The 20,855-nt window shown below is 50.7% G+C and overlaps 1 protein-coding gene across 1 annotated transcript; it reads left to right on the top strand.

Annotated features, from left to right (window-relative positions):
- Positions 1 to 188: 188 nt before the first annotated feature.
- Positions 189 to 12,671, top strand: si:dkey-230p4.1 (rootletin). The gene is made up of 24 exons (XM_067256479.1): positions 189 to 284; positions 860 to 1,032; positions 1,321 to 1,458; positions 1,555 to 1,632; positions 1,767 to 1,837; positions 1,979 to 2,144; positions 2,259 to 2,365; positions 2,534 to 2,824; positions 2,968 to 3,148; positions 3,379 to 3,513; positions 3,726 to 3,874; positions 4,005 to 4,154; positions 4,389 to 4,545; positions 5,013 to 5,159; positions 5,389 to 5,498; positions 5,634 to 5,787; positions 5,902 to 6,095; positions 6,240 to 6,367; positions 6,488 to 8,856; positions 8,970 to 10,442; positions 10,549 to 10,734; positions 10,818 to 10,895; positions 10,978 to 11,055; positions 11,479 to 12,671. The coding sequence occupies exons 2-24, from the start codon at positions 892 to 894 to the stop codon at positions 11,704 to 11,706; spliced, it is 6,909 nt and encodes a 2,302-aa protein (XP_067112580.1). The 5' UTR covers positions 189 to 284; positions 860 to 891; the 3' UTR covers positions 11,707 to 12,671.
- The last annotated feature ends 8,184 nt before the right edge of the window (positions 12,672 to 20,855 follow it).

Below are 20,855 nucleotides of genomic sequence, written 5' to 3'. Positions count from 1 at the left end.
TAAATAAATATTTATACAACTATTACTTGTTTGTTAGTGTGTGTGTATGGGTGTTCGAGTGAGAGAATTAACTTCCTCTCACTCCAGGCCACACGGAGGTGCTCTAGACGTGAACTGTTTTTTGGTGCACTCAAACAATCCCCTGCATGATTTCTCTGTGTTTTTTAAGGTGAAAGTTTAAGTTGACAGTTTTGAATTCAGTTACTACCAAGTGCAAAATGGCTAAATATTACAATTTCAAGGAAGGCTTTCCATGACCTACTCATGAAAATTCACAATAATTAGTAAGTATTGCCACAGCATTTGATTTTGAGGGTATTTACTGTTACTAACCAATTAGAATGCGTAGCTAGGTAAGTGGGGCTAGCTAGCCAGCTTGTACTTGCATTAATTTGCAAGCTAACTATCCAGCCAGTAAACGTTGCTTGTGTGCAAGCAGCTTATTATGAGATTATCTGTAATGCAAAAAATAGCTCGCTGTGCTGTTTTGTGCTGTTGTGGATACCGATAGCTTGCTTTTCTTACTAGGGCGTTAGGACATTCAGCTAGCTAGGTAGCAACGAGCTTCTCAGTAGTTAACAGAAGCTAAAGCTAGTTGTAGACATCAAGTCAACTATCACAGCCACCAATAGCTAACGCTAGCTACTTACCCAACAAAGAACGCAAGACATTATAAGAAATAGTTTGAATAAACATAGAGAACACCACTTTTTTGGGGGTAAGACTAGCTACCTTATTTATCTAAACTACAAGCAGCAGCATATACTGTTAATAAGGGTATACAATACAGTATATATAAATAACAATGGTGAAGAGGTTGGCATGCATCAATGATCTTTTCCTGCCCCCCTCCCCCAAGCGTGCTTAAGAGTCCTGGGTTGAGTGTCCAGCATGGAGTCAAGGTTTTTGCTTGGCTTGCAAGAGGAGAAGGCTGAGCTGAGGGTGGAGGTGTCCCGTCTGCAGAACGAGCTGGCGGAGAGTCATGCTGAGAGGGAGGAGCTGGAGTCCAGGGCTCGAGCGCTGACCGACCGGGTGAGAGGCGGATAAATGTCTGTGTGCTTCTCCCTACAGCCTGGTAGTGTAGTAGCCTACCTTCCTACTCATCCACAGATATTCAGACTACACACCAGTGGTCGATAGATGCTACTCAAAGATTCTGCTTAGTTCTCAGAATAAGAGAGTTTGGTACACTCCTTCTAGTCAACCAATCAACAAATTCATATGATGATCCTCTTAAAATCAGTCAATTCATTCATTTGAACCAGTCAACCCCTTTACCAGCACAACACTGACTGTGCTCTCCCTCTCTCCCCTGGCCAGCTGACCCAGTCGCTGGACCCGCCCCTGACCCTGTCTCTGCGCCTGGAGAGTGAGCAGCGTGAGTGGAGGAGGAAGCTGAGGGAGGGCAGGGAGAGGGAGGCCAGGCAGGCCCTGCTCATCCACAAACTACAGAACAAGGTCAGGGGGGTCAGAGTTCACAGGGTGTGGTTCTAAAGTGCGCCCGTGTCGAGGTGTCTGGGCTTTCTAAAGCGGGGGGTTCGCCCGTGCCCTCAGGTGGTGGAGTACCGTGACCGCTGCCAGGGCCTGGAGCAGAGGGTGAAGTCTGAGGAGAAAGAGCTGCTGAAGAGAGAGGTCAGTGGATAAGTAGATATGTATGCTGCACTGTAGAATATGTCCTTGCTTGTCATGACCTTCAGCCTATATCTAATATAAGTGGAAATGGGGGAATGAGAGAAACTTGACTGTCGGGTGTGGATGTTCTGCAGAGGAGGATTAGGGATGAGCACAGTGACTCTCTGGAGAGCGCCCTCATTCGGCTGGAGGAGGAACAGCAGAGGTGGGTGGACAGCCTTGGTTCCTCAGAATAATTCCTCAAAACACAAGTGTTTTGAGAAAAGGACACAGAGGAGAAACTATACAAAGAACGACCTGTGAAAGGAGGTAAAACGAGATCCTCCTCTCTGCCTTCTCTCTGCAGGAGTGTGAGTATGGTGCAGATGAACGCCCTCCTTCGTGAGCAGCTCGGCCAATTGGGGCAGATCAACGAGGCGCTCAGGGAGGACTTGTGCAAGCTGACCACTGACTGGTCGAAAGCAGTGGAGGAGGCGGGACAGAGGCAGTCTGAGTGGCAGAAAGAGAACGAGGTAGTGAAAAAGACAAACGCCTGCTCAGCCTGCTCAGAACAAGTTCCTCCTCAATCCTATGGTTTTACCGGCAGCTCTGACTGTCGTCCCCATCCTGGGTGTGTTACTCTGTAGCGTCTGACGGGTCACATTGGTGAGGAGCAGGCTCGTCTGATGGCCCTGTGGGGGGAAGTGGTCACCCTGCGACGCCACTGTCACACTGTCAAGACTGCTACTGACAGGTAGAGGACGCCGACGGCATCTCCACCAACAGCGTTCTTGAAGCAGCCCCTGTTTGCTGTCTAGTCAGGTTTTTAACGGGTCTGTTTGCTTTAGGACAGCTTCATTGGTCGCCAGGCAACTCTCCATCTCCTATGCGGCTGTGCTGATTGTTGTTTGTCTGCGCACAGGGACCTGTGGCAGCTGAGGGCGGAGTTCACCCGTCTGTCCTCCTCTCTGCTCTCCCACTGTGGCTCAGTGGAGGTCCTGCATCCCAGCGGCCCCCTGTGCAGCACCTTCGTCATGAGGAGCCCCCGGGCCTCCCGCCTAGCTCCCCCGTTCTCCTCCACCCTGGGCCCTGCTCTCTCCTTGCAGGAGCTGGATCCCTGGCACCAGGGGCACAGGGACCCAGCGGGGGAGACGAGGGAGCTCTCTGAGCTGACCCTCCACCACGAGGCTGAAGTTCAGCAGCTGAAAGACAGGTCGGTCTGTCTTTCTGTCGGAAGGAGGGTTCGCCTGGGACTAATATGCTGTGTGAGGATGTCGTCTTCGGAGAATCGCGAGATTTGAGAATCTTCTTCACTTTGCCAATCCTGTCTAATGCTCTACCACTCTCTTTCCTTAGAATCTCCGAGCTGTCCACCTCCCTCCAGGCCCATGAGGAGGAGAGGGCGGAGCTGGAGGAGGAGATGCGAGTGGAGGAGAGGAGGAAAGCAGAGGAGGAGCAGGGGAGAGAGAGGGAGCGGGAGAACCTGAGGGAGGCAGAGAGAACCCTGGAGTCAGTCAGTCAAGCCACACTCAGACTGGTGAGATTTCACACCAACATTCACATGCATTGAGAAGCTGTCGAATCGATATAATGGATTCCTTTAAAAGTCGCCTTTATCCATAGCAACTAATAGGAAGATTTGAACCTGCGACCTCTTGGTCTGAGGTCTAATGCTCTACCACTGAGCCATGCCTATGACCAGGGTATCTGACAGATGAGTTGCTGCTGTGGTCCAGTAAGCGGTCCTTGTATCCTGCTGCTCTCCAGGCCAGGGTTCTGAGCGCCCAGTCTGAAGGAGGCCCGGCCAGCCCTGCACGTTCTGACGGTCGCGACCTGTCCTCCCTACTGGCTATCCTTGCCCAGGCGGAGACTGCTCTGCACTGCAGACACCAACAAGCACAGGTGAGAATAGTTACTAGATCTACTAGACTAGTTCTATTAATAGAGAATAGAACTCACCTGTAATTCTGTTTGGTGGTGTTAAGATTTAGAGTTGTTTATCTTTATGAATGAGAAGATCATTCCCTCAAAAATATAGCCTTGTTTGCTTTCATAGTGCCTTGGGTGATGACTGTCCGTTACCCTGACCTGACCTGTCTCCATGTTGCCACTAGGGGGCGGAGGTGATTCTGAAGAGGCTGGGGGAGGAGAGAGCTGTGCTCCAGCAGAGAGTCACACAGCTAGCGTCTGACACAGAGGAGCTACACACACACAACCTGAACACCGCTCAGGAGCTCACACACACCCGGGACATGCTCGCGAGGTACAGCAGAGACCGGAGCGCATGCACACACACTCACACCGTCTCAAGAGGAAAGTTCAGGCATGTACATGCCTAGCCAGAATCCTTCTGTGTTTCACTGCTTGTGTCTGTGTGTGTGTGCGCGCGTCAGTGAGAGGGAGATGGTTGCGTCCCTGAAGAGCCAGGTGGAGGAAGCAGAGAGACGAGGGGAGGAGCTGAAGAAGGAGGGCGAGAGACTGAGGCGGGAGAGAGAGAGGGAGGAGGAGAGGAAGAGCCAGGTGGAGAGCGAGAGACAGAAACGGTACCTGATCAGAATCAACACACTGGTTGACAAACCATGCAGTGGTTTAGCTTTTATTTACTATATTTCAATGGAAGAAACAATCCATAAATTATATAGTTACAAATGTAGAATATATACCTGTCATATTGTACTAAGTACTGTGTATACACTGTATATTTGTGTTGATATAGTTAGGAGCATATGTAATTATAGTGTAGTAGTTAGTCCTGTGTTACTGTCGTGTCCCCTCAGTGTGGAGGCAGACCTGCGGGAGAGCGCCCAGCTTGGGGAGAGAGAGAGGAGCAGCCGCATGGAGCTGCACCGCCTCCAGGTGGCGCTGGAGAGAGAGCAGCTGGACCGGGAACGCGCAGAGGAAGAAGCCGCTGATGCCAAAGACGCTCTCGTCAAGGTAATAACACCGTGACCCTTTAACTTGCACACCTAACGCTCTAAACTCTAGGCTGTGTTCCAGCTGCCGTAGCTACTGCAGTCCAGTCTGACACACAGTAGTAGGATGCCACAGTGTAGGCAGTTCTGCTGTTTGGCTTTGTGGTTTAACCCCCCCCCCCTTGCTTCTGCTTGCCCCGTCATTGCTGCAGACGCAAGCTTTCATACTCTTCGTTTGTGCTTTCTCTGTGTCATTGGTTCTGCACTGTCAGAGCATCAGCACTCATGATAAAGGTAATGAAGGCATGGCATGCTTCTTCCTGTGGATCCACACTCTCCCCTCCCCTGCCTGGGGGTCTCCAGGCCTTCCCTCTCTCTGTATCTGTGGGTGGATTGGGCATGGATTTTTGTGGATAGTTTTTTTTGTTGTGTATTCTTTTGTGTATTCCTTAAAGTAGTCCTACTTCCCTCCCCCCTACCCCATCGCAGGCCAGGGAGTCAGTGCTGGCCCTGTCCTCCAGTCAGACTCTGCTGCAGCGCGAGGTGGCCGAGGGCCGTGACGCCCTGGAGAAGATGGCCGCCATGAACGAGGGTCTGGCCAGGGACAAGAGGGAGCTGAACGCCCGCGCTCTGCAGGTCTGCAGCTGCAGCACCCCATCCACTCCGACACACCAGGGGGCGACACTGCTCTGGATGTGCTGTGATCACATTGAACAGCTGAACTGCTAAGCTCAGAGTTTAAGCCTATTTTGGGCTCTGAGAGTGCCCGTGTCCTTCTCTTATGGGAACACCAGGCTCCTGTCGCTGACATCCTGCTAAGCTGTGCTTCCAGAACTCTTGACTATGTCCTCTCCCCTGTCTCCAGGCTGAACTAGAGATGGCTGACCTCCAGAACCAGCTCCAGACTCTGGAATCAGAGGCAGGGACCCTTCGCAGAGAGCTCAAGAGCTGCTCACAGCAGACTGCTGAGTTAAGGTACGGCACTGTTACTTTGCTTCACCCTTCGCTAACCCTTCTCAGGCTAAGAACAGTTGCTTTGTCCTGAGACGGCTGGCCAATCACTGACCGTCAGTGATTTTCTGGTTGTATAAATGGTACTAACCTTGGCAGGAGCCAGAGAGAGGCAGGCCAGGATTGTCTCCAGAGGCTGAGAGAGAGAGAGAGGGAACTGGAAAGAGAGTTGGAGACCATACGAGAGGAGAAGGAGAGGAAGGGTGCCTCGCTGGCGGAGGAGAGAGATCAAGCAAGGACACAACTGAAGGAGGTGAACGACAAGAAGTCTCGTTTGTCTTTGTGTTAGTCATGTCACTCCTCATGTCTTACAATTCGCAATTTATCATTCTAGTAGTGTGATGTATATGTGTGTGTGGCTGTCCAGCTGTCAGCACAGCACAGTGCAGTTTGTGGGGAGCTGCGTGGTGTGCAAGCTGAGCAGGCCCGAGCGACAGAGCTGCAGAAGAGGGCCGTGAGAGAGCGGGAGGAGCTTGTGAGGCTGAACCAGCATCTGGAGGAAAGGGTGTCGGCGCTGGAGAGAGAGAAGAACATTCTGGAGCAGGACGTTGATGAACTCAGGTTAACAGACTCTCTTTCTCCTCTGTTCTTACTGGGGGGGATAAATACAGTGTCTAGGAGCATTCAAAGTGTACATTAAGAGAAGGTGAGACAGTTATATGGGATTTGAATAGGGATGTCCCTGCTCTGTCTCCTGTCCCCCAGGGAGCTGACGGTCTCCCAGCAGCAGCAGCTGAGCCTGGCCCAGAAGCAGGCCTCGGGGCTGGAGGTCACGAACAACCAGCTCCAGGTCCAGCTCCACACCCTCCTCCAGACCAAGGAGGTGCTGACAGGTGAGATACTGTTTCTGACAATGGATCCAAGGGAAAACATTAGGATGAACTAGGAAAGTATGATGAGTAAGATGTAGCTGGTTAATATCCCACTAATCTATTTTTTTTTTTTGTCTCCAGGAGAGATACAATGTCTGAAGGGAGAGCTGGAAAGAGGGTTGAACCAGAATGTGGAGGACAGGATGAAAGAAAGGGAAGAGAGAGAGAAGGGGGCCAGAGAAAGGGAGACCGGGCTGGCCGAGGTGGAGAGGCTGGAGAGACAGTTGGAGGAGATGATGGAGAAACGACGAATAACCGAGGAGGAGAGGAAGGAGGAAAGGCAAGGATGGCAGAGAGAGAGAGTGGCGCTGAGCTCAGAGCTCGGACAGAGGGATGGAGAGGTGGTGGCGTTAAAAAACAGGATGGATGGATTGGAGAAAGAGAAAGAGGAGGTGTTAGCCTTGCTGGAGGAGAGAGCGGCAGAGATGGAGACGCTGCAGACCAAACTGACCTCTGAGCTGAGGATCACAGAATACAGGATGAGGGAGGTGAAGGAGGAGGGGGAAAGATGGAAGGAGAGAGCAGAGGAGCTGGAGAGGGAGAGAGACAGACTGCTGCAGAAGCTCAGGGATAGAGAGGAGAGGGAGACTGAACAATTGAAGACGATCAGAAGAGAGAAAGACAAGTTTGTAGACCTACTAAGACTCCGAGAAGGAGAAATCAGAGTGAAGGAAGAAGAAATAACTGAGTTGAAAGGTAGAATTAGATCAGTAGAGGAAGATAGAGATAATATAGAGTCAGAAGTGAAGACGATGGAGGCACTGAAAGGGAATCTCTCTGCCTTAGAGGAGGAGAACTCCAAACTCAGGGAGAAAGAGAGGGAGCGACGCAAAGAGGAGGAGAAGAGGAGAAGAAGCAGGGAGACGGAACAGAGAGAGCGCGAGGCGAGACTGCGAGGAGAGTTGGGACAGAGGGATAAAGAGGCCCAAGCACTCTGGGACAAGATGGAGGGGGTGGAGAGAGAGAGGCAGGAGACCTCTGCCTTGCTGGAAGAGAGAGCGGCGGAGATGGAGAGACTGCAGACCAAACTGACTTCGGAGCTGAGGATCACAGAGCACAGGATGAGGGAGGTGAAGGAGGAGGGGGAAAGATGGAAGGAGAGTGCAGAGGAGCTGGAGAGGGAGAGAGACAGATTGCTGCAGAGGCTCAGGGATAGAGAGGAGAGGGAGAGTGAGCAGTTGAAGACGATCAGAAGAGAGAAGGAGAAGATGGCTGAACAGCTGAGAAAAGAGCAGGCCACGGTACGAAACAGAGACGAGGAAGCAGAAGAGCTGAACGACCGAATACTCTCGCTGGAGGGAGAGAGGGAGAATCTGGAGGAAGAGCTGAAGAAGATGGGAATGCTGGAGAATAAGATGGCCACCGTTGAGACGGAGAACTTGTTGCTGAGGGAGAAGGAGCGAGAGAGGAGCAAGGAGGAGAGGAGCAGAGAGAGGAGGGAGACGGAAGCGAAGGAGAGAGAAGCGCGTCTGACAGCGGAGCTGAAGGAGAGGGATGGACAGCTGGAGGTCTTGACAGTCGGGGTGAGCGTCGTGGAGGAAGAGAGGGATGAGATGAAGAGAGAGGTGGAGAAACGAGAGGCGAGCCTGGAGAGACACCTGAGTGCACTGAGAGACAGGGAGGAGGAGGTGGAGAGGCTGCAGGGGAGCCTGCGCAGGGGGGAGGAGGAGACCGAGGAGAGGCTTCGGCAGGGGGAGGAGGAGGTGGGGGAGCTGAGGGCCAGGCTACAGGCTCTGGAGCTGTCGGAGAAGCAGCTGTCGGCTCTTCTGAGGGAGACGGAGGGTGCCCTGGAGAGAGAGAGGAGCGAGCACAAGGAGGCAGAGGACCAACTGGCTTCCAAGAGCAGGGAGCTAAGCAAGGCCAGGGAGGAGAGGGAGAGGGAGAAGGAGAGGGAGAGCGAGCTGAAGGAAATGAAGGAGAGTCTCGAGGACGAGGTGAAGGAGTGGCAAGACCGGGCCGAGGAACGGAGGAGGGAGATGGCGAAACTCTCCCAGCTCCTGGTGGAGAAAGACGAGGAGGTGGAGGACCTGAGAGCGAGACTGGAGGAGGGCTATGGAGAGAGGGATAGACAGAAGGAGGCGCTGAGGAGGGGTGAGGAAGAGCGGAGGAGTTTGAATGCAGAGCTGAGAAAGGAGCAGGTGGAGGGAGAGAGACTGAGGACCAGACTGGAGGAGCTGCAGAGGGGACAGCAGGCCCTAGCGGAGGAGAGAGGAACGCGTAAGGAGAGGCTAGGGGCACGGGTCCGGGAGCTGGAGGAAGAGCGGGATCACCTGTCTGTTGAGGTGATGAGGAAGGAGAGAGAGGCGGGAACGCTGAAAGACGAGATAAGCAGAGAGAAGAGAGAGAAGGACAAGGCCAGCGCATTGCTGAGAAGGGTGGAAGAAGAACTGAGAGGTGCGAAGGAGAGCAATGAGGTTATGGGCCTAAAACTGGAAACCATGAAAGATCAGGTACAACATGGAACTTTACAAACCAAATATTTTCATCAGTGTTTATTAATATCAATATGACGTTTTTTCACATTCTATTTGGTTTGTTCATTAAATATTCATCCATCCGCCAGGGTTCAGAGGTGAGCCGACTGAGGGAGCGGTGGAGACAGGAAGTGCAGGAAAAGGAGGCGGAGAACCAGAAGATGAGGCTGGGGCTGAAGGCAGGGCTGCAGGAGATGTCCAACCTGAAGGAGCTACTGGAGGAGAGCCACCGCGAGGGGGAGAGGCTGAGGGGCCTCCTGCAGGAGAGGAGGGACGAGGTGGTGAGGAGCAGGGAGGAGAGCCTCCGGGCGGCCAGGGGGGAGGTGGAGGAGCTCCGTTCCAGGACCAGGACGGTGGAGCTGGAGCGCAGGGAGCTGGAGAGGAGGCTGAGGCTGAAAGAGGCAGAGGCGGCCGAGGCTCTCGGGGCTAAGGAGATGCTGGAGAAGTGCAGAGAGGCGAAGGAGGAGCTGAGGGCTCGGTTGGAGGAGAAAGAGGCTGAGATCGAGGAGGTTCTTGCCGAGAAAGAGCTGGTGGTCCAGAGACACAGGGTGCAGGAGGAGAAACTAAAAGCGAGGGAGGTGGAGGTTGGACTGAAAGACGAAGAGCTAAAGGAAGCGTTGGTAGAAAAGGAAAGGGTGGAAGAGGACCTGAGAGGGATGCAAGATAGAGAAATGGAGCATACCAGAACCATAGCTAGGCTGGATGTCCTGGAGGAACAGAGGATGGAGCTGAGCTCTCTGGCTGCTGAGAGAATCAAGGATGCGGAGGAGCTGAAAGAGAGGCTGCGAGAAGCGGAAGGAGAGAGGAAAGCGAGAGAGAGAGACGTGGAGAGGCTACAACAGAAGATGGAGGAGCTGGCACGGGGAGAAGAGGAGAAACTGCAGCAGAAGGAACGAGGGATGGAGATCCTCACAAAGAGGATGAAGGAGAAGGAGAGGGAGTTTGAGCAGATGAAGGACAGGGTCCTGGAAGGACAGAAGAGGAGGGAGGACCTCCAACAAGCTGAACAGGAATCCCTGAGAAGAATGGAGCTCATGACGAACATACTCAGAGAGAAGGAGAGTGAACTGGAGAGAGTCAGAGAGAATGCCTGCAAGGGAGAAAGGGAACGGCAGCAACTACAGGAGCTGTTGGAGGAGCAAAAACGAGAAATGTTTGAACTGAGGAAGAGGATAGAGTCTACGGAGAGAGGGGAGACTGATGGAGACAGGGGCCTGAGAGAAAGGGTGGACCTGAGGGGAGGGGGAGGCAGGACAAACGGAGGAGGCTTTAAAGGTGAGGTGTGGGAGGAAGCGGGTCATCGGCCGCCGGAGAGTGAGGGGGAGTTGGCTGTCCTGAGGGAGCGTGTGTCTTCCCTGCTCCTGGAAAGAGAGGAGACAAACCACCTGCTGAGCGAGAGGGAGACAGAGTTCTACACCCTGACCCAGAGAGCAGAGGAGCTTGGGAAGGATCGGGACCGGGTCAGAGTCGCCCTCGAGAAAACAGAGGCTGCCTTGATTGGTTATCAGGAAAAGGCTCACCAGCAGAACCAGAGCAAGTCGGCGGGGACTAGCTCACCTCAGGTTGGTACAGCTCTCACTGTTCCACTGGTTCATGGCTTCCAGTTAGGTCCACACATTTTAGCATCTGTCTACAGTGTGTTCAGTGTGGTCTGTGTGGTTTCCCCAGGGGATTAGACAGGGGGAGGGCTCTGGGTCTGACCCCGCAGTCCAGGACCGGCTGGGGGTCATGCAGAGGGCCGTGGCCCAGTTGGAGGTGGACCAGAGACAGCTACAGAAGAGGAACAACCAGCTGGAGCAGCGCACAGAGAGGCTGCGGGCCGAGAGACAGCACCTCAGAGAAGCACTGACACAGGTAGCTGTGGGACAGCTGAAGTAGGGACCAGGGGACAGACTACATCAAGGTCAAAGCATCAATTGAAATTCCTGTGTTTCAAGGTGGAGGAGGAGAGAGGGAGAATGCACCACCAGCTGTCCCAGCTGCAGGCCGGTAGTAGCCGGAGCCCAAGAACTCAGGTCAGACATCACTTGATTTCAGATACATACCCATCAAAGCTGACGTGAAGCACAGGTCATTCATCTCTGTTGTGGGGTTCAGGAGTCCCGAGGGTTGGACCGCCCGGAGGGAGAGGAGCTGGAGCATCTGAGGACCAGAGTAAAGGAGCTGGACGACCAGGTCAGTTTGATAAACGGTGTTATCACGCTAGTATCTGGGATATGGTTCCATGAGTTCCTCTGGGGTTGTGGGAGGTTAAAATCAATGGGAAGTTTCCTTTTGTGCTGTGCCGCTTTGAAGTGGGTTCCTGTTAAACTCTTTGTGATTACATTACATTTACATTTAGTCATTTAGCAGACGCTCTTATCCAGAGCGACTTACAGTAAGTACAGGGACATTCCCCCGAGGCAAGTAGGGTGAAGTACGTTGCCCAAGGACACATCTTCATTTTTCACGCTGGGAATCGAACTGGCAACCTTCAGATTACTAGCCTGATTCCCTAACCGCTCAGCCATCTGACCCCCCTTTGTGATGAATAAGTTTTTTTTTCCCCTGTTATGAATGATTAAACAATACTCTCTGATTTACCTCCATCCTGCCCAGGTCCATCATCTGAGGCTGACACTGGCAATGGATCACCACCAGAGGGCGCAGTTTCTCCAACGCTCCTCCAGGAACAGCCAGTGGCTGGTGTCTCTGAGACAGGACCTCAGCGACTCGCTGGCGATGGTCTCAAGGCAACCAATCCCCTCTGTTCTGGAGAATGAGACTCAGCGATTGGACAGGAGTCTAAAGGAGGAAGAGCTTAGGTTATCTCTCAGTCAAAGTTGAAGAGGACTCCCAGACCAGAACCAACCGCTGTGGTACTGTAGGTCTTAGTCTTGAGGGGTACCAAACTAACTAGTGAAACTTCAAACCACTCCAAAAGATCAAGCACAACTCTGTGACCAACTATCTTGTTCTTGTTATGATCCTATTTCAATGCGTGCACTCATCTGTGTAATTTCAGATGACAATCATTATTCTTTGTACAATACCTTACTATACGTTAGCATTATTTATGTTTTAATCAGTTACCGTCTCAGGGGGAAAGAAGGTATTTTTTTCCTACATTTTTATACTGACTTATTTATTTTTCGTACTTATTTTGTTATATTTATTTTTGTTTTCAGTTCTCCTTTTCCCAACTAACTGAAACCCAACACAATTTCCTGACCGCCTTTTATTGTTCAAGTCATGATAATTTTCAGCTTCATTCAGTTGACAGTATGCCATAATTTTCTCTTTTACAAATGTTCTGTTTGACTTTTTGTGTATTTCGAAGCCACTTATGAAGCCAATACGTTTCTTAGTTGTGATAAGTTGAAATGTGTGTATGTGAAGTTGAATTAACTCAATTAAGTATTTTCAAGCCGTCAATTTGATGACTGCTATTTATCAACATTTCACATTTCTTCCCAAAAATGTTAGATTCGTTTTTGCCATGCAATCACACAGAACTGCATTGACATGGCAACTCGAGTATCCTTCATATTATGGCATTACAAACAACATACAATATCGGTGTAACATACCAGTGTGTGTGTATGCAAAACAGTGAACAGTTATTTATGGCTACTGTAGTAGGAATGATAGAACCAGCCGCCTGGTGGTGCCCGATTACAGGAGAAACAGGAGAAAGTGCGTGTCCAATGCTGGTCCGTTTTTGTTGGAAGGCATACCCAATCTAGCCTTCTCGTTCATTTTTATGTGATAGAGAACAAAATAAATGTTTTCGAGTTGCAATCTAATGTAGAAACCATTTTAGCCACAATCCATAATTGATTTCTTCCTCTCAAAACACATACAATAATTTCTTATATATGTCATATATGAGGTGGAGTGGTAAACTATAAATCAGCAAAAATAATAATTTTCAGGACATTTGATGGCATACTCCGGTCTCAGTCAGACTACTCTGCGGGACCTTTCTTTGCTCATGCGAGCCGCCAACCTGACAGGGTCATCAGACGGGGGGAGGACTTTCGTCTCTAGCTCACCAGACTGCAGGCGAGACCAGGCTAGACTGTACTCACTACTGTACAGGCGAAGTTGAAGGCTAGGGCGCTCTAAATCCCACAGCTCTGGGGCGAAACGGGAAATTATTTACTGATGGATATATTAGCTTGACATAACTGTTTGTTGGAACCCAAACTATATTTTAGGAAATCGGTTTATTTTCTTCTTTTAAAAGGCCTTTTTTGGTCAGAGTCAAATTGTTAGCTAGCTACTAGCCTAGGTTTTGCTTAGCTTGCGTACCTGAGTGCGATACAACCTTGCACTACTAGAAGAGATTTCCATTGCGGGAGAACTGAAGAGCCATATTCTCAGGATATACGAAATATTTTATCCGGAATTTCTTTTTATCGTGTAAATATTTTTGCATTCACCGTGGTTCGTTAATGCTATATTTGCCCGCTAGCTGGTTTACAGTAGAAGCTGTTCGCTGCTGCGACTCAATGTAGCCACCTTGCTAATGGACTAGCCAACTATCAAATGTCAGAAATTTGTATGACACTGGTTGGCCGTATGCATTTGACATGAGACAATCGAGGTTTCGCATGTTAACAATTTTTAAGTGATTTGATTTGAAATCATAGATAACCAATTTGAACAAGGTGATGTGCTAAAACAACTAAATTAACCAGAAAGAGCACACAATCCTTCGTTATAACGTGGTTTAACATTTTTCCAAGACTATTTTCTGATCAATCAACGCACATCATTGAGCAAGCAATCACGGACAGTGTGTTAGAATGAGGCTGAACTGTCCTTAGAATCGGAAGTCTCTTTTTGGACATCATTGATCATGTCGGTCTGGGCGGATGAGCTTGTCTAGCCCAAGACGAAAAAGGGGCGAAAAAGACTAAATCTTTTGGAGAAAGCGCCCGATCCAATCCACCTAAAGCATCTCGCAGATATGGCAGTCTTGGGCCGAGTTTCGGCATTGTGGCTCTATGCCATCCTTCTCCTCAGCCCAGTTGCTGGTAAGTCATAGCTTCGCGTTCCCCACCTTTCATAATATTAATTTGTCACTGATTTGAATTGACTTATTGACATATTCAGTGGGTACAGATACACATGGCAGCTACATGGAAGTTTCACCTTGAGGTTATGCAAGGTTTTTGCTGTGTATCCGTGTCTTCCCAGGAATCTCACACAGTCCGCTAGCTCCTGTTTAGCCTTGACGGGTTAAAGATAAGAGGTGTTCTTATGGGATAGTATGGACAGGAGAAAGAGGGATAGATAGATAGAGAGAGATGTTCTTCTCACTCAGCCGACAGTAAATACACATTCAAGACTGTAGATTTTTTAACCGATCAACTGTTCAACTGATCGTACTCAGTTCGTACTCCAGCCACAAGCCAGCATTGCCACCCAATGGATTCTCATTTTATATGAATTCTAAACCACCAGAACATTCCCTGGTTCATCTTGGGTTGGGTGGCAGACTGTCTCCAGATGAGTGTCTCTCTCTGTCTCTCTCTCCCTCTCCCTCTCTCTCTCCTCTGTGTCTCCTGAGAGGAATGTGTCTGCAGGTTTGTGGTTGGAGATGAGAGTTGATCCTTCAGACTGCAGTGGTGACACAGACTGTGATGGGAGAGCGAGAGAGAGGGTGCATTTGCATGTGTGTGTGTGTGCGTGTTACTGGAGGCAAGAGAAAAGCATAGCTGTGCCAGGGTTTTACTGGTAATTGAGTGTCTCTGGAAATACATTTAGTTTGGGCTCATATTGACCCTCTGCTATGCCAGTGTACACCACCCCCTCTTTGGCATTGTGCAAACCACACACGCCTATTATTCACATAAACACACACACACAGCTGACATCAAGGTTCATTGTCAGGCAGCCCGTCATGTTTTATAAGATGGCTGTCCTTGTAGAAATCAGCATCTAAGATTTGAAAGTGACTTGCACCTTTTTATGCACGAGTTGTCTTTTAATAATTCATCTGAATCAATGGGGCATTGTTATTACTGGAAGCAGGCAGGAACAGTAGTTTCGTAACAGAAGTACCCGTCAGCTTCTAATCTGTCTCTGCTCCCAAAGCAGGAGTGCCTTACATGGAGAGTTCACAGTCTTCTCTTCCCCCCCCCAGCCTGGTATCAAACCTTAGACCTCCAACTCCCCAAGGTGCCAAGGGAGCCAGTGCATGGCCTCAGGCCTCAACTGGAAGTCCACACTCATATATCGGTCCTCGAACCACCCCTATTACAAAGGACAGTCCAAACACATGGGCCTAGATACTCCACAGACTGAAGGGTTTGGAACGGTTGGTGCACATCTCAGGCAGAAGCCCCCCGTGTCCCTGTTCCCCCGGTGCCCTGATATAGGCTATGCTTTGTAGGCTGTTTCCTCGTGTCTCCTGGATCGTCTGGTAGCCTCGCTACACAGACGTCACTGTCTGCTGCCCTTTATCGTGCTCTTTACAGAGGAGATGGGGTTTTCCACAGGCAGGGAAACAGATGCACCACATAAAGCCAGCCACATCATACAGCGTCTTATCTGAGGAACCCATCTGAGTGACAACCAAGCAGATGCCCTATCCCTGTGCTCTGTTGAAACCACCTGCGGTTGTCATGGATGTGGGGATGTGGGGGGGGGGGGGTGGGGGGGGGGGGTGACGGTTAACTTTGCGAAGCAGCTGGAATCGCGTGATCACAACCAATGCAAAAAGTCGGCACATAGACGCTGCAACGTGATTACCTGGGGAACACACATGGAGGAGGTTTAAAATAAAACATTTGAGAAGTTTTCAAACCCAAACTATGATAATTGGATTTATTATGCCTCTTTGGGATCTCAATGGTGCTCACTGTGTCAATTGCTTGAATTAATGAGGGAGCGTAATAAGTCACTTGAATTTTCATGAGTTTCGATTCAAATTCCGACTGAATATTCTGCTGTGGTGATTTTCTGAACATTGGCATAAACGCTGAAGCTGTCAAACAGAAAGAGCTCTCGGTGCACAGCAGAATTATTCATGGCTCTTTAGCAGCATGCTCCCCTCTCTCTTTTTCCCATTCTTTCCCTCTCTTTTTTTTCTCTGTCTGGCTTTCTCTTTCACTTTATATGGGCTGTCCACAGTAGTAACTGGTGGGACTTTAACTTGAATAATGTGTACACTGAAATGAATAATAATAAAGGCGTTTCACATGCTAGACTGTGAAGTGTGTGATGAGAGGCGTGGAGTGGTGTGTTGTGGAGTGTGTTCCTTTGGTCTCAGGGTGAGGTTGTCTTTGAGCTTGGGCGGCTGGGAGGAATGTTAACAGTGGTTGTGGGGGTTGGCAGGAAGTTGGAACCAAAGAGGTTTAAGTTGGAACAGTAAGTGACTTACCGAGAGTTCTCCCTGACTGTCCTTCCATACTCACTCCTCTCCTCCCACCCCCCTCCCTCCCTCTCTCTCTCCTGTCCGCCCCGCTTCCCTGCTCCATCTCCGAGACGTTCCTGTCTTCCTGTTCTGATCTCTCTCCAGATAACCGCTCCTCCATCCCTGCCCAAAGCACGTTCCACTTTCCTGTCTTTGTATGTGGGTGTGTTTTGAGCACAAGAGGGATGTGTTGACATGGTGTGTGTGGGTTTTGAGCTAGCGGAGGTGTGTTTTGTCAGGGCTGTGAAGGCTGAGCGGAGCGCTGTACTGGGTTGCGTGTGATGGGGGCTGCCCGTGTTTGACATTGCGTGTTTGTCTGCAGTGAGTGAGCCCCAACTCTGGGCCACATGCTGGGAGCAGGACACTGCTCTGAACAATAACAGTCATACGCCCTCACACACACACACTCTTATACAGAGACACACTCACTCATATACACACACACATACTCTCACATAGAGACACATGTACAACAGAGTTTGTAACATGTAAGATGTTGCCGTTCCCTGAGTCCCACAGGCATAGTTCAACTACACATGACAGTGGGTAAGTTGGTGTGTGTGTGTGTGTTTGTACACTGCAATTCGGCTGCAGCAGGATTTAGACTAAACAATGTGTCTCTGCCTGGCTCCATGGGGCTGGCGGGAGGGAGGGTGGGGGGGGGGGGCGGTGGGAGGGAGGGCAGGGAGGAGGGAGGGAGGATTGTGTCTCAGAGAGGGGGAGGGGAGAGACATTCCCTTGTGGTGACGCCTCCTCCCTGCTCCCTCCTGACTATTTCTGCTGGCACTGAACAGATTGAATCTGTGTGTGTGTGTTTGTGTTTTGGTGTGTCCCCTTCCATGCTCCTCCAGCTAGGGATAGACTGACCCCCTCCCCAACCCTCTCCCTCCCTCAAACACATTTCGCACACTAATTGAAAAATTATTTCACTGGTGGAATGCTCTTTGGCCCCTTCCTGTACTCTGCTGATAATAAGGATCGTCCACACTGATTCCCCCCCCCCCCCCCTCTCTCTCTCTCTCTCTCTCTCTCTCTCTCTCTCTCTCTCTCTCTCTCTCTCTCTCTCTCTCTCTCTCTCTCTCTCTCTCTCTCTCTCTCTCTCTCTCTCTCTCTCTCTCTCTCTCTCTCTCTCTCTCATTCTCTCATTCCCTTCTCTGTCTTTATCTCTCTCTCATTCCCTTCTCTCTCTTCATTCCCTTCTCTCTCTCTTTCTCTCATTCCTTCTCTCTCTCTTTCTCTCATTCCCTTTTCTCTCTCTTTCTCTCATTCCCTTCTCTCTCTCTCCCCCCTCCATATTTTTCTCCTATCCCCCACCTTCTCCCCTGCCCTTAATGTGCTGTCCGCGAAAAGCAGAGCACACTGGAGTCTTGAACTCCCAGTAGACATTCATGTTATTCGAGTGTACGGTAAATAGCTCCAGGCTGCCTGCCTCCTGTGTGGCCTATTTCTCTCAGGTACCGTCAACATCACAGACACAGGTCACAGTTTTCATGCATACGTACCTGCTTGTTTTGGTAAGGGTCAACTGAAGGGTCCTACACACACTCTACTGCTACACACACAGCGGACAGCAGTCCACTGTCCTGTACTGCCCGCTCTCCTCCCATCTGTTTCAGCCTTATAGCTAGCTTAGTAGACAGACAGACAAATAGACAGACATATAGACAGACAGAGGCAGGCAGGCACACTGAGACAGACGAGACAGACAGATATATAGACAGAGAGGCATGGCAGGCAGGCACACTGACAGACAGACAGACATATAGACAGACAGAGGCAGGCAGGCACACTGACACACAGGCAGACAGACAGATATATAGACAGAGAGAGGCAGGCAGGCACACTGACAGACACACAGGCAGACAGACAGATATATAGACAAGAGAGAGGCAGGCAGGCACACTGACAGACACACAGGCAGACAGACAGATATATAGACAGACAGAGGCAGGCAGGCAGGCAGGCACATTGACAGACACACAGGCAGATAGACAGACACAGTGGTGGTCGGAAAGCTTAGCTCCTGGCAGAGGACACCGGAGGCCAGTTCCAAATGCTGGGACACATACACACACACACACACACACTACCAGCTGTGTTTGGGTGGCTGGCCAAGGTCTTGGCGTATTGAACCTCACAACAAAAACAACCTGGACTGATGGCATTAGGGGCTGCTGGTAGGAAGGAGAGACACTGTCTGACTGCAAATGCACACACACACACACACAAGCCTACACACACACACATTTCCAAGCATGTTCTTTCAACAGGGCCAACTCCTCATCGCTCACGATTACACAGCTTGGTTACTAGCATTTGTTACTGGTGAAGTGTAGGAGAATGAACAGGCTAGTCATCGTTTCCTAGACTGAGGTACACCCCTCACACACACACACACACACTCACTCAGGAAACACCTGGAAGATGAAGGCTGAGTGTGTGTTGAGGTGCCCCGTGGTGTTCAGAAGTCATGGAGAACTGGAGAGCCCTCCAGCAGAGTCCTCCAACACAGAGCTCTGCTCAGGAGCCAGGCCGTCGCTTAGAGACGCCGCTTAGAGACGTGCCCGCCAACCACGGAGATACACACATACACACACAAACAAACAGGACTCGCAACTAACTTTTTTCCTCACTGTCCAGTACTTGACCTGTCCAAAAATGTAAATGATTGTGTTTTTGTATTTTGACATTCTGACACCTTTCACTGTGTAAAAAAAGATTAGAAAGGTTTAAAAAATATTTTTGCTAAAGTTTCAAAAAAAGTTAGTTCCACCTGTGTAAAAGAGTTGTATATATGAAACTTGTTATACATAAGGATCACAGTAACATACATCACCAGCATCACTGTATTGCTTTACAAATGGCCATGTATGCATTTTATATTGTTATGGTCTATCGTCCCAAAGTCTGTGTTGAACTGTCTTAGACATCTTTTTCATCGTCCCCAGGACAACGGGACGCCGTTAATTTTGAGCCCTGCACCTAAAACACACATACACACACACACACACGCTGTTCTCAGCAGATCCCCATAGTGACAGAGGGGTTGGGTCAGGCTGAGGAGGGAGAGAGAGAAAGGGGGAAACAGAAAGAGAGCCAGTGGGTGGTGGAAGAGCCTGTTGACATGCATGTCTTTTAATGCCTCCGCTGGTGTTGGCCTGGGACTCTGGGAGCTGCTTGTTACTGCACGTTCACCATATTCAAACTGCCTGGCGCAGGACCACGCACCTCTGACCCCTGACCCAGAGTTGGGATAATCCTCTCTTCCTCCTCAGAGCCCTAAGGTAAACAAGTCTGGGAGCGGCTAATCCGGCCTGGTAGCTGGTTATGGCACAGAGGATGAGTAGGAGCGTCTGATGGCCTGGAGGTGGAGGGCAGGTCTGAGAGCGGCTAGTACGGTCTGAAAGCTGGAGGTCCTTATGCAGCCAACTGGCTTATTACAAAAAGAGTTCTGCGATGGACTAATCTGGTCTGGCAGTGGAGGCGAGAGAATCAGCGGGGGTGTGCTCCGAGTTAATACAGTCAACACTACTGTCAGCACTAGCCCTCTCCTGCAGCAGCCAGCGAGCCCCCTCCCAGCTCCCTTCAATCCCGCAGCCTGCAGTGTTGACACGTACTTTGACTGGTTGCGGTCCCTCATCCAAACCAGCCCCAACCCGCCCCCCTCTCCCCAGCTCCAGCTGCTCAGTGTGCCGCAAGCCCCAGCGCTCTGTCTGCACCTGGCCCCTCTGGACACAGTGGGGACTGATGTTCCAGCAGCCGTCTAATCTGCATACAGCAGGCGTCCTATACCTCCCTCCCTCCATCTCTCAGCCCCTCCTGCCGCACTGTATGGTCAGTCTTGTCGGTACAGTATAATAGAGGCTGGCCTCATCTGAATACAGCCGGCCATCACTCTCTCTCCTCTCCTCCGCTCCCCTCCTCTCCCTCACCTTCCCCCCCCCCCCCCCCCCCCCCCACTTCATTCTTCCAACCCTGCTCCTTCACTCTCCTTCCCCCCCCCCGCCCCCCATCTTGAGGGGGTGGCCTCTGGTGTTGCGTATTGTGTACTCCGTTTCCCCTCCCAGCTGGCCTTGTGCTCCTCACATCTCTGATCCCTGCCCGGTGTGGAGGCCACTCTGCCGCTTTCACGTAGCTCCACGCCCTGTCAGGAGGAGAGAGGCTCTACCTTTCATAACGAGACCTCCTGAAAACATGCTAATGTGAACGTCCCATGAATAACGGCCGCGTATTAGCCAAAGACAGCTGTTTAATTGTGTGTGTTTAAGCGGGAACACAGTGAACTGGAGCTGGAGAACTTGCACTAGCGTACACTACATTACGCTAATGGACCGAGGCTGTCAAAGGCATGTGGACTGACGGAACCGGAAAATCTTTAAAAGGGCAGGGGTACCTGGCTGGGCTTGAGGCCAAGTAATCATAGCTGGTTCTGAGGGGTGTAGTAGACCATGTCTCTAGTCTGTGGTATGGGGTTTGTGTGTGTGTGTGTACACAGCTTGTCTCCTGCCTGGCTGGTGGGCTCAGCCAGAGCTGCTCGGCTGGCCTCCTAAAGAAAGAAAGAAAAGGATGG

Source organism: Osmerus mordax, chromosome 2, assembly GCF_038355195.1.
Source record: "Osmerus mordax isolate fOsmMor3 chromosome 2, fOsmMor3.pri, whole genome shotgun sequence".
In the NCBI taxonomy this organism is placed as follows: Eukaryota; Metazoa; Chordata; class Actinopteri; order Osmeriformes; family Osmeridae; genus Osmerus; species Osmerus mordax.
The sequence above is the reverse complement of the archived record's forward strand: the minus strand, read 5'-3'. Positions and strand labels throughout refer to the sequence as shown.